Source organism: Nipponia nippon, unplaced genomic scaffold, assembly GCF_047370975.1.
Source record: "Nipponia nippon isolate SJK-2023a ecotype South Korea unplaced genomic scaffold, ASM4737097v1 scaffold_3, whole genome shotgun sequence".
Classification (NCBI taxonomy): Eukaryota; Metazoa; Chordata; class Aves; order Pelecaniformes; family Threskiornithidae; genus Nipponia; species Nipponia nippon.
The window spans coordinates 1450321-1463296 of NW_028262347.1; the positions used below are offsets into that span (position 1 = coordinate 1450321).

The 12976-nt window shown below is 68.9% G+C and overlaps 2 protein-coding genes across 4 annotated transcripts in view; both read right to left on the minus strand.

Annotated features, from left to right (window-relative positions):
* Positions 1-994: 994 nt before the first annotated feature.
* FLNC (filamin C) overlaps positions 995-12976 on the minus strand; it is a 41573-nt gene continuing 29591 nt past the window's right edge. For 2 of the 3 annotated variants that reach the window (XM_087765234.1, XM_087765233.1), the window contains 11 exons: positions 12523-12675; positions 12305-12427; positions 10903-11145; positions 7332-7601; positions 6644-6781; positions 5404-5519; positions 4797-4926; positions 3476-3652; positions 2114-2332; positions 1796-2011; positions 995-1223 (listed from right to left, as the gene is read on the minus strand). In XM_087765234.1, the coding sequence (XP_087621360.1) occupies positions 1036-1223; positions 1796-2011; positions 2114-2332; positions 3476-3652; positions 4797-4926; positions 5404-5519; positions 6644-6781; positions 7332-7601; positions 10903-11145; positions 12305-12427; positions 12523-12675 (1973 nt within the window). In that variant the 3' untranslated portion in view covers positions 995-1035. The remainder of the gene's footprint in view (positions 1224-1795; positions 2012-2113; positions 2333-3475; positions 3653-4796; positions 4927-5403; positions 5520-6643; positions 6782-7331; positions 7602-10902; positions 11146-12304; positions 12428-12522; positions 12676-12976) is intronic. The other variant, XM_087765235.1, reaches the window with a different exon arrangement.
* LOC148054474 (uncharacterized) lies at positions 11274-12140 on the minus strand (the record flags this gene model as incomplete). The annotated part of the gene is made up of 1 exon (XM_087765236.1): positions 11274-12140. A coding segment is annotated over one exon (867 nt), but the record flags the coding sequence as incomplete, so codon positions are not given.

Consider the following 12976-nt stretch of genomic DNA (forward strand, 5'->3'; position numbering starts at 1 on the left):
CCGTCCCGGCTGCGCGCATGCGCAGGGCGCCGCGACCTTGAGAGGAGGCGGGGGGGTGGCGGGGTCCTGACCCGGACCCCAGGGCACCCAGGGCCCCCGGACCCCCCCCCCCAGGATCCCCCCGGACTCCCCCGGGACCCCTCTGGACCCCCCAGGACCCCCTCGGGACCCTCCCGGCTCCCCTCTGGACCCCAGCATCCTGACCCGGACCCCCCCAGACCCCCCCAGGACTCAGTGTCCTGCGCCGGAGCCCCCAGACACTCCAGGACGCTCCCAGGACCCCCCCAGTACCCCAGTGTCCTGCTTCAGGACCCCCAGGACCCCAAGACCTCAGTGTCCTGCCTCAGGACCCCCCAGACCCCCCAGGACCCCAAGACCCCCCAGGACCTCCCCAGGACCCCAGTGTCCTGCCTCAGGACCCCCCAGACCCCCCAGGACTCCCCGACCCCCTCCAAGACCCCCCAAGACCCCCCCAGGACCCCCAGGACCCCCCAAACCCCCCAAGACTCCCCCAGGACCCCAGTGTCCTGCCTCAGGACCCCCCCCCCAGGACCCCAAGACCCCCAGACCCCCCCAGGACTCCCCGACCCCCTCCAAGACCCCCAGACCTCCCCCAGGACCCCCAAACCCCCCAAGACTCCCCCAGGACCCCACTGTCCTGCGTCAGGACTCCTGGGACCCCCCAGGACCCCAAGACCCCCCAGGATCCCCCCAGGACCCCAGTGTCCTGCCTCAGGACCCCCAGGACCCCAAGATCCCCCCAGGACCCCCCAGGACCCCCCAGGACCCCCCAGGACCCCAATGTCCTGCCTCAGGACCCCCAGACCCCCCAGGACCCCCCAGGACCCCAGTGTCCTGCCTTAGGCCTCCCCAGAACCCCAGGACCCCCACCAAGACCCCTCCGCCCCCCACGACCCCCCAGGACCCCCCAGCCCCCTCAACAACCGCAGCACCCTGAGTCTCCCAGTGCTTTATTGATGGGCCCAGGCCCCCCGGGACCCCCGGGCGCCCCGGGACCCCCGGCCGCGGTGGGGGTCAGGGGACGGTGACGCGGTAGGGGCTCCCGGGGACGTTGTCGTCCCCCCAGCGCAGGATGAGGACGTAGTCGCCCTTCTCCTTGACGGTGTAGGTGACGTTGTAGACGCGGTTGCCCACGTGTTTGACGTAAACCTCCTCGCAGGGGGTCTTGGGGCCGTGGACCCCCACCATCAGCATGTTGGTGCCTGGGGGGGGACGACAGCGTGGGGTCCTCACCCTGCCCGGGAGACCCCTGACCCCCCGGACCCCAGTGACCCGTCCCCTCCCCTCCCAGGACCCCCGGGACCCCCCGGGATCCCCCAGGACCCCCCAACCCCCTTGGGACCCCCCCCAGTGCCCCATCCCCTCCCCTCCTGGGACCCCCCGAGACCCCCCAACCCCCAGTGCCGCATCTCCGCCCCTCCTGGGCCCCGCGGGACCCCCTGAGACCCCCCAGATCCCCCGGGACCCCCCCAGTGCCCCATCCCCTCCCCTTCCAGGACCCCCAGGACCCCCTGGGACCCCCCAGCACCCCCTAGGAGCCCCAGGACCCCCCTGCTGACCCATCACCTCCCCTCCCAGGACATCTGGGACCCCCTGAGACCCCCCAGGACCCCTCAAGACCCCCCAGTGACCCATCCCCTCCCCTCCTGGGACCCCCGGGACCCCCTGAGACCCCCAGGACCCCCAAACCCCCCTAATGACCCATCCCCTCCCCTCCTGGGACCCCCGGGACCCCCTGAGACCCCCAGGCCCCCCGAGCCCCCCCGCCACGCACCGGCCTTGCTGCAGGCGACGGTGAAGTGGTTCTTCTGGCCGAGGAAGGCGGTGGCCAGCCCCGGCCCCCGCGCCACCACCTTCCCCGCGTCCGAGGAGAACTTGGGGAGCCCCCCGAAGGCGGGGGGTCCCCGCGACGCCGTCCCCCCCCGCGTCACCGTCTCCACCAGCACCGTCGACGTCTCGTGGAGGCTGTGTCCCCCCGACAGACGCGGGCCTGGGGACACGGGGACACCGTCAGCCCCCCCGCCATGGGGACCCCCCTATCCCACCACCCTGGGGACCCCTTGTCACCGCCCCCATCCCCCCCCGTCCGTACCGGTGACCTTGGCCTTGAAGGGGCTACCGACGATGTGGTGGGGGCCGCCGTACTTGATGGAGATGAGGTAGTTGCCGGGGGCCATGGGGGTGTAGGTGACGCGGTGGCCCTCGGCGCACTCCACGCAGTCCAGCTTCACCTTGGAGGGGCCGTCGATGGTGACGGCCAGCGCGCCCGCCCCCGCGTTGGCCGTCTTCACCAGGAACTCCGAGCACACGCCTGCGGCAGGCGCGTCAGGGGCCGGCACCGCGCCGCGGCCGCGGCCCCACTGCCACCACCTGGAGCCGTGGCCCCACGCCATGGCCGTGTCCCCATTGCCACCGCCCTGAGGTGTGGCCTCATGCCATGGGCATGGCCCCATTGCCACCTCCCCATGGCCGTGTCCCCATTGCCACCTCCCCATGGCTGTGTCCCCATTGCCACCACCCTGAGGTGTGGCCCCATGCCGTGGCTATGGCCCCATTGCCACCTCCCCATGGCCATGGCCCCGTTGCCACCACCCAGAGCCGTGTCCCCACACCATGGCCGTGTCCCCATTGCCACCACCCCATGGCCATGTCCTCATGGCCATCACCCCAGAGCTGTGGCTCCATGCCATGGCCATGTCCCCATTGCCACCACCCCATGGGCACGGCCACGTCCCCATCACCACCCTCCCATGGCCACGGTGTTGACCATGGCCATGGCAATTGCCACCACCCCACAGCTACATCCCCACGGCCACCTCCTATCATCACCACCTCAGAGCCATCTCCCCACTACCACGGCCATGTCCCCATTGCCACCTCCCCATGGCCACGTCCCCATTGCCACCACCCAGAGCCGTGGCTCCACGCCATGGCCATGTCCCCATTGCCACCACCCCATGGCCATGTCCTCATGGCCATCACCCCAGAGCCGTGGCTCCACGCCATGGCCATGTCCCCATTGCCACCACCCCATGGGCACGGCCACGTCCCCATCACCACCCTCCCACGATCATGGTATTGACCATGGCCATAGCCATTGCCACCACCCCACAGCTATGTCCCCATGGCCACGTCCTATTGCCACCTCCCCATGGCCATGTCCCCCCTACCATGGCCACGTCCTATTGCCACCTCCCCATGGCCATGTCCCCCCTACCATGGCCATGTCCTATTGCCACCACCCCATGGCCATGTCCCCCCTACCATGTGCCTGTCCCAGTTGCCACCACCCCATGGCCATGTCCCTCCTACCACGGCCACATCCTATTGCCACCACCCCATGGCCATGTCCCCCCTACCACGGCCCCGTCCCCATCGCCACCCTCCTGCGGCTACGCTATTGACCGTGGCCGCCTCCCCCCCCCGGCGCCGGGTCCCCCGCGAGCGGTGTCACCTGTGAGGCCGCCCTCGAGGCCAGGGCCGTAGGCGGTGACGAGGCCGGGGTCGCCGGCCTGGCTCTGCTCGCCCACCCGGATGTTGAAGGGGCTGCCGGGCACGTGGCGGCCGTTGAAGCGCAGGTCGATGGAGTGCACCCCGTTCTCCCGCGGCAGGAACCCGATGGCGTACTTGTCTGGGGGCGGCACCGCGTCACCGGCCGCCCCGACACCGCGGCACCCGCTCCCCGTGTCCCCGTGTCCCCACGTCCCCACGTCCCCATGCCCCATGTCCCTGTGTCCCTGCATCCCTGTGTCCCCACATCCCCATGTCCCTGTGTCCCCATGCCCCCTGTCCCCATGTCTCTGTGTCCCTGTGTCCCCACATCCCCATGTCCCCATGCCCCCACGTGCCCACACCCTGTCCCCGTATCCCCATGTCCCCATGTCCTCATGTCCCTGTGTCCCCATGTCCCATGTCCCCATGTCTTCATGTTCCCACACCCCCATCCCCATGTCCCTGCATCCCCTGTGTCCCCACATCCCCATGTCCCCATGCCCCGTGTCCCCATGTCCCCACATCCCCATGTCCCATGTCTCCGTGTCCCCATGTCCCTGCATCCCCACATCCCCACATCCCCGTGTCCCATGTCCCTGTGTCCCCACGCCCCATGTCCCCATGTCCCATGTCCCCATGCCCCACATCCCCATGTCCCCATGTCCCACGTCTCCGTGTCCCCGTGTCCCCATGTCCCCATGCCCCATGCCCCACGTCCCCGTGTCCCCATGCCCCATGTCCCCATGTCCCCACATCCCCACATCCCCACATCCCCACGTCCCCACGTCCCCACGCCCCATGTCCCCATGTCCCATGTCCCCATGCCCCACATCCCCATGTCCCCATGTCCCACGTCTCCGTGTCCCCGTGTCCCCATGTCCCCATGCCCCACGTCCCCGTGTCCCCATGCCCCATGTCCCCATGTCCCCACATCCCCACATCCCCACGTCCCCACGTCCCCATGCCCCATGTCCCCACATCCCCATGCCCCATGTCCCCACATCCCCACATCCCCACATCCCCATGTCCCCATGCCCCATGTCCCCACATCCCCATGTCCCATGTCTCCGTGTCCCCACATCCCCACATCCCCACATCCCCATGTCCCCCTGCCCCATGTCCCCATATCCCCATGCCCCATGTCCCCACATCCCCACATCCCCATGTCCCCACGGCCCTGTGTTCCCATGTCCCCGTGTCCCCATGTCCCCATGTCCCCACATCCCCATGTCCCCACATCCCTGTGTCCCCACGTCCCCACGTCCCCCTGCCCCGTGTCCCACCGCTGTCCAGCTCGGAGACGTAGCACTCCTCCACGACGCCGGCGGGCGTGTGCACCTTGGCGTCGATGACGCCGCGCGCCCCGTTCAGCTGCACCGCGAAGGAGGCCGGCTGGTTCACCGTCACCGTCTCCTGCGGGGACACGGGGCTGGCACCGACCCCGGGGAGCGGGGGGGGGCTCGGGGGGCACGAGGTGGCCCAAGGGTGACACGAGGGACCCAGGGGTGGCACCGGGGGTGACATGGGGTCAGCATGGGGGGCACTGGGGGGGTCCCAAGGGTGCCACAGGGGGGCAAGGTGGCCCTGGGGTGACACGGGGGACCCAGGGGTGGCACCGGGGGGGGGTTCCAAGGGTGACACAGGGGTGCAAAGTGGCCTTGGGGTGACACAAGGTGGCCCAAGGGTGACACAAGGGACCTAGGGGTGGCACCAGGGGTGGCACGGGGTCAGCATGGGGGGCACGGGGGTGGCACCAGGGGTGGCAGCAGGAGGGGTCCCAAGGGTGCCACGGGGGTGCGAGGTGACCCAGGGGTGACACGGGGGTCCCGGGGTGGCTGCGGAGCCCGGTGCCACGGGGGTGCGAGCGGGTGTCCCCGTGTCCCCGGGCACCTGGAGGCTGGTGACGGTGAGGCGCCGGGCGTCGTCGGAGTGGGAGGCCACGGGCACCACGAAGGGGCTGTCGGGGATGTGCTCCTCGTTGAACTTGATGGAGACCTCGTAGTCACCTGGGGACAGACGGCGGCCTCGCACGGGGACACCGCGCACGGGGACACCGCGCACGGGGGGGACCCTCACCCGGGGACAGCCTCGCACGGGGACATGCTCGCGTGGGGACGACCCTTGCACGGGGACACCCTCGCACAGGAACACCCTTGCACAGGGACACCCTCACACTGGGAGGACCCTTGCATGGGGAGGACCCTCACACGAGGACACCCTTGCACGGGGAGGACCCTCGCGTGGGGACACCCTTGCACGGGGACACCCTTGCACGAGGTCACTCTTGCACGGGGACACTCTTGCATAGAGAGGATCCTTGCATGGGGAAACCCTTGCACAGGGAGGACCCTCGCGTGGGGACACTCTTGCACGGGAGGTCCCTTGCACGAAGACACCCTTGCACGGGGACACCCTTGCACGGGGACACCCTCGCACAGGGACACCCTCACACTGGGAGGACCCTTACATGGGGAGGACCCTCACATGGGGAGGACCCTCGCACAGGAACACCCTTGCACGGGGAAACCCTTGCACGGGGAGGACCCTCGCGTGGGGACACCCTTGCACAGGGACACCCTCGCACGAGGACACCCTTGCATGGGGTCACTCTTGCACAGGGGCACCCTCGCCTGGGGACACCCTCACATGAGGACACCCTTGCACGGGGACACCCTTGCACAAGGGCACCCTCACACGGGGACACCCTCGCCTGGGGACACCCTTGCACAGGGACACCCTCACACGAGGACACTCTTGCACAGGGGCACCCTCGCATGGGGACACCCTTGCACGGGGACACCCTTGCACGAGGACACCCTCGCCCGGAGACACCCTCGCCTGGGGACACCCTTGCACAGGGGCACCCTCGCCTGGGGACACCCTCGCACGAGGACACCCTTGCACGAGAACACCCTTGCACAGGGGCACCCTCGCCTGGGGACACCCTTGCACAGGGGCACCCTCGCACAGGGGCACCCTCGCCCGGGGACACCCTCGCCCGGGGACACCCTCGCACAGGGGCACCCTCGCCCGGGGACACCCTCGCGCGGTCCCGCCTGGCCCAGGGCCCCTCCGCCCCGCAGGAGCGCTGGCCGCGCTGCGGGGGGCCGCGGGGGGACCCCAGACGCACCGGGCTCCTGGACGAGGTAGGAGACGCCGCAGGAGCCGTCCTTGCGGTCCTCGAAGGCGATCTCGGCCTTGCTGGGCCCCTCCACCGCGATGGAGAGGCCCCCGGCCCCCGCCTCCCGCGTCCAGATGCTGAACTCGGCTGGGGGGGGGACAGACGGACACCCATGGGTGCTCCCGGCCTCCGCCGGCTCCCCGGAGCCAGCGCTGCCCCCACCCACCGTGGCCCCATGGCCCCCAGATGCACCCATACCCCCCATAGCACCCATATCCCCCCATTGCACCCATACCCCCCATAGCACCCATATCCCCCCATTGCACCCATATCCCCCCATTGCACCCCCTCTTGCACCCATACCCCCCATTGCACCCATATCCCCCCCATAGCACCCATATCCCCCCATAGCACCCCCTCTTGCACCCATACCCCCCCATTGCACCCCGCCATTGCCCCCATACCCCCCAACTGCACCCATACACCCCCACATCGCCCCCACACCCCCATAGCACCCACACCCCCATTGCCCCCATAGCCCCCATTGCCCCCACACCCCCAATCGCCCCCACACCCCCCATAGCACCCACACCCCCCATTGCCCCCACACCCCCAATCGCCCCCCCCCCCCCAGCACCCACCCCCCCCACTCCCCATCACCCCCCCCACCGCCCCCATAGCCCCCCCAGCCCCGTACCTGGCACGCCGGCCACGCCGCGCTGGAGGCCGGTGCCCCCCGCTCGCACCTTGTGGGCGCCCCCCTCGCCCAGGGGCCCGACGGTGAACTGGAAGGGGCTGCCGGGCACGTGCTGCCCGCGGTACTTGACGCTGACGGTGTGGGCGCCCATCTCCTGGGGCACGAAGCGGACGCTGTAGACCCCCGCGCCCCCCGCCACCACCTCCGCCTCGAAGCGCTGCCCCGAGGGGCTCAGCACCTGCGCCGCCAGCTCCTGCGGGGACGCCTCGCCTGCGGGGACACCGGGGCACCCCTCACACCGGCGCCCTGTGGCCGGCGAACCGCGGCGCCCCGCTGTCCCAGCACCCCGCCGCCGTGGCACCAGGGCACCCCGGCACCCCAGCACCGTGTAACCACAGCGCCCTGGTGTCCCAGCACCCCGGCACCATGGCACCAGGGCACCCTGTCATCCTGGCACCCTGTCAGCCTGTCACCCCGGCACCCCAGCACCCCGGCACCCCAGCACCACGTAACCGTGGCACCCTGGCACCCCGTTGTCCTGGTACCATGGCACCAGGGCACCCCAGCACCATGGCACCCTGGCAACATGGCACCAGGGCACCCTGGCACCCTATCACCATGTAGCTGCAGCACCCTGGTGTCCCATCACCCTGGTTCCATGGCACCCTGTCATCCCGGCACCCCGTCATCCCGGCACCCCATCACCATATAACCGTGGCACCCTGGCACCCCATCGTCCTGGCACCCCGGCACACTGTCATCCTGTCACTGTGGCACCCTGGCACCCTGGCACCAGGGCACCCCATCACCATGTCACCATGTCACCATGGCACCCTGTCAGCCTGTCAGCCTGTCACCCCGGCACCCCATCATCACATAACCACGGCACCCTGGTGTCCCATCACCCTGGTACTGTGGCACCAGGGCACCCCGGCACCCCAGCACCACGTAACCGTGGCACCCTGGCACCCCGTTGTCCTGGTACCATGGCACCAGGGCGCCCCAGCACCATGGCACCATGGCACCCTATCACCATGCAACTGCGGCACCCTGGTGTCCCATCACCCCGGTACCATGTCACCATGGCACCCTGTCAGCCTGTCATCCCGGCACCCCATCACCATGTAACCATGGCACCCCAGCACACTGTCACCCTGGCACTGTGGCACCCTGGCACCAGGGCACCCCAGCACCATGTCACCATGGCACCCTGTCAGCCTGGCACCCTGGCACCTCAGCACCCATCACCACGTAACCACGGCACCCTGGTGTCCCATCACCATGGCACCAGGGCACCCCGGCACCCCAGCACCATGTAACCATGGCAATCTGGCAGCCCGGCACCCTGTCACCCTGTCGTCCTGGCACCCCGGCACCCTGTCACCCTGGCGCTATGGCACCCTGGCACTCTGTCACCAGGGCACCATGGCACCTTGGCACCCCGGCACCATGGCACCCTGGCACCCCATCATCCTGGCACCTCAGCACCCTGTCATCCTGGCACCCTGTCACCAGGGCACCCCATCACCATGTAACCGTGGCACCCTGTCACCCCGGCACCCTGTCACCCTGTCACTATGGCACCCTGACACCAGGACACCCCATCACCATGTAACCATGGCACCCTGGCCTCCCATCACCCCGGCACCATGGCACCCTGGCACACCTGCACCCTGTCACCATGGCACCATGGCACCCCATCACCACGTAACCAGGGCACCCTGGCACTCTGCCACCCTGTCACCAGGGCACCCCAGCACCATGTAACTATGGCACCCTGTCACCCCAGCACCCTGGCACCCCAACACCCCGGCACCAGGGCAGCATGGCGCCAAGGCACCCCAGCACCCACTGGGGACCCCCCCAGCCCCCCCCAGCCCTCCCGGGGAGCGCGCGCCCTCGTGCAAAGGCCACCTCTGTGCTTGCAAGCGTGCAAACGCATGCGCGCGCTTGCAAGCGCGCGCATGCGTTTGCACGCTTGCAAGCACCCGCGTACAGCGCGCGCGCGCAGACCCGTGAGTTTGCATGCTTGTGCCCGCCCGCTTGCGCACCCCGGTGCAAAGGGCGCACGCACGCTTGCAAGCACCTGTGCCCGCCCGCGTGCTTGCACGTGCGCGCACGCCTGCGAGTTTGCACGCTCCTGCTACGGGCGAGCACCCCCTATTTTTGCACGCGCAGCGCGCGTGCAAAGGCGGCCTGGCGCGAGCGAGCGTGGCCCCCAGAGCTGCTGGGACACAGGCGCGTGTCCCGGCCTCGTGCGAGGGGCACGCGCAGGTGGGGGTGGGAGGGGCCGTGCTGGTGTGAGCACACGGCCCTTGTGCAAGGGCACACGGCCCCCGTGAGCACACGCAGCCCCCGTGCAAGCACGCTCCCCTGTGCAAACACACATCCAGCCCTTGCACAAGCACGCTTCTGTGCAAGCACACAGCCCCATGCAAGCACGCGCTATTGTGCAAGCATGCCCGCAGCGCTGCGTGAGCAAGCGCGGCCCCGTGCAAGCACGCTCCCACGTGCAAACGCACATCCAGCCCTTGTGCGAGCGCGTTGCTGTGCGAGCACACGCAGCCCCCGTGCAAGAACGCTGCCATGCCCCAGTGCACCCAGCGCTGGTGCAAGCGTGCTCCCTTGCACTCACACAGCCCTCGTGCAAGCACTCTGATGCGCTCTTGCACCCAGCCCTGGTGCAAGCCTGCTCCCCTGCACACCCAGCACCCATGCAAGCACAGCCCTGGTGCAAGTGCACTCACCTGCAAGCACACAGCACCCGTGCAAGCCCACTCCCATGCACCAGCGCACCCAGGCCTGGTGCAAGCACCGCCCTGCTGCACGCCCGCTCCCTGCACACCCAGCACCCGTGCAAGCACGCTCCCCTGCAAGCACGAAGCCCAGCACCCGTGCAAGCACGCTCCCCTGCAAGCACCAAGCCCTTGTGCAAGCACAGCACCTGTGCAATCGCACTCCCATGCACCAGCGCACCCCGGCCTGTTGCACGCCCGCTCCCTGCACACCCAGCATCCGTGCACGCCCAGCCCTGGTGCAAGCACAGCACCCATGCAAGCACACTCCCATGCACCAGCGCACCCAGCCCTGCTGCACACCCACTCCTCTGCACACCCAGCCCTGGTGCAAACACAGCACCCGTGCAAGCACAGCACCCATGCACCAGTGCACCCAGCCCTGCTGCACACCCACTCCCCACACACCCAGCACCTGTGCAAGCACGGCACCCATGCAAACACACAGCACCCATGCAGCAGCGCACCCCGCCCTGCCTCACGCCTGCTCCCTGCAGCCCCAGCACCCATGCAAACACCCAGCACACATGCACCAGCGCACCCAGCCCTGCTGCACACCTGCTCTCAGCACACCCAGCCCTGGTGCAAGCACAGCACCCATGCACCAGCGCACCCCGCCCTGCTGCACACCCACTCCCTGCAGCCCCAGCACCCGTGCAAGCACAGCACCCATGCAAACACCCAGCACCCGTGCACCAGCGCCCCCCGCCCTGCCGCACGCCCGCTCCCCGCGCCCCCCGCACCCCCGCGCGCCCCCGCCCCGCGGCGGCACCCACCCTCCTGGGCGCGGGCGATGGAGCCGAAGGAGCCCAGGCCCTCGCGGGCCAGGAAGCCCCCGAAGACGTTGGGGAAGGGGTCCCCGCCGACCTGGGTGGACTCCTCCACCCGCACCTCCCGCTTGGTCTCGCCGCCCCGCGTCTTGCTGATCTCGGTGCGCTCGGTGCGCGTGTAGGTGTGGCTGCTCCGCGTGAAGGTGCGCGTCAGGCGCTCCTGCGCCGACACCATCTGGAACCAGTTCCCTGCCGGCCGCCGCGCCCGACGGTGACGGTGACGGTGACGGTGACGGTGGCGGGACAGGGAGAGGGGCAGGGGCGGACGGGCACACGGATGGGAGCGTGGGCGGGTGCGCGGGAGGGGTGGGGAGGGATGGGGACACGGGTGGACGCAGGGATAGAGGCGGGGATGGACACAGGGATGGATGGAGACAGGGATGGACACGTGGATGGACACAGGGATGGACGCAGGGATGGATGGAGACATGGATGGAGACATGGATGGATGGAGACGTGGATGGATGAAGACGTGGATGGACGAAGACGTGGATGGACGAAGACGTGGATGGACGAAGACGTGGATGGAGACATGGATGGATGCAGGAATGGAGACAGGGATGGATGGAGACATGGATGGATGGAGACATGGATGGACACGTGGATGGACACAGGGATGGACACATGGATGGATGGACATAGGGACAGATGGAGACATGGATGGATTGAGACATTGGTGGATGGACATGGGGATGGATGGATGGACACATGGATGGATGGAGACATGGATAGAGACATGGATGGACGTCGGGGTGGAGACAGGGATGGATGGAGACATGGATGGACATGTGGATGGCCACAGGGATGGACATGTGGATGGATGGAGACAGGGATGGACACAGGGATGGACGTAAGGGTGGATGCAGGGATGGATGGACACAGGGATGGACGTGGGGATGGACACAGGGATGGATGGACGGACGGATGGACACAGGGATGGAGGTAGGGACGGATGGATGCGCAGATGGGCGGACACAGGGATGACCACAGGCGCAAGCAGACACGTGTGGACAGACGCAGGCGCGGACGGAGGCATGGCCGGAGACGCGGATGGATGCGCAGGCGGACGGCGGCACACCCGCAGGGACGCACGGACGGGCGCGCGGACGGAGGCACGGACGCACGGAAGGGCACGGGCAGACGCGGACGGACACGGGGAACGGACGCACGGACGGACGGGGAGAGAAGGAAGAAGGAGGCGGAAATCAGAGTTGGAGCGGACGAGAGGCGTCCCCGTCCCCGAGCCCCACGGGGGAGGAGGAGAAGGAGGAGGAGGAGGAGGAGGAGGAGGAGGAGGAGGAGGAGGAGAAGGGGGAGGAGGAGGAGGGGGAGGAAGGCCAGCCCCTACCTGGGATCTTGAGGTTGAGGTCGCAGGTGCTGCCGATGGTGGCGATGGAGGGGGCCTGCCGCCGGCGCGTGATGCTCTCCTTCATGCGCCCCTCGCCCGTCACCTTCACCGTGAAGGGGCTCCCTGCGGGTGACGGCCACCTCAGGGACCTGGCCACCGAGAGGGGACCCAGGGCTCCCGGCTCCCCGGTGCCACGTCCCCGTCCCCCCCGTCCCCACCTGGGACGTGTTTGTCGGCAAACTTGATGTTGATGATGTAGTTGCCGGGCTCGGTGGGGCAGTAGGTGACCTTGCAGGTGCCGTCCTCCACGTCCTCACAGTTGATGTCCACCTTGCTGGGACCCTCGATGGACAGGCCCAGCCCGCCGTAGCCTGGGCAGCCACGGGGACACGCTCGGAGATGGCCCACTGCTGCTGTCCCCATCCTGGCCATGGTCATGCCACGGCCACCATCCCATCCCATCCTGGCCACGGCCACCACCCCATCCTGGCCATGACCTTGCCATAGCCGTGGTCACGATAGCATCACCCTCTTGGCTATGGCTGCACCATGGCCATGGCCACCATCCCATCCTGGCCACGGCCATGGCCACCATCTCATCCCAGCCGTGACTATGGCCACCATCGTATCCCAGCCACAGCCACAGCCACCATCTCATCCCAGCCACAGCCA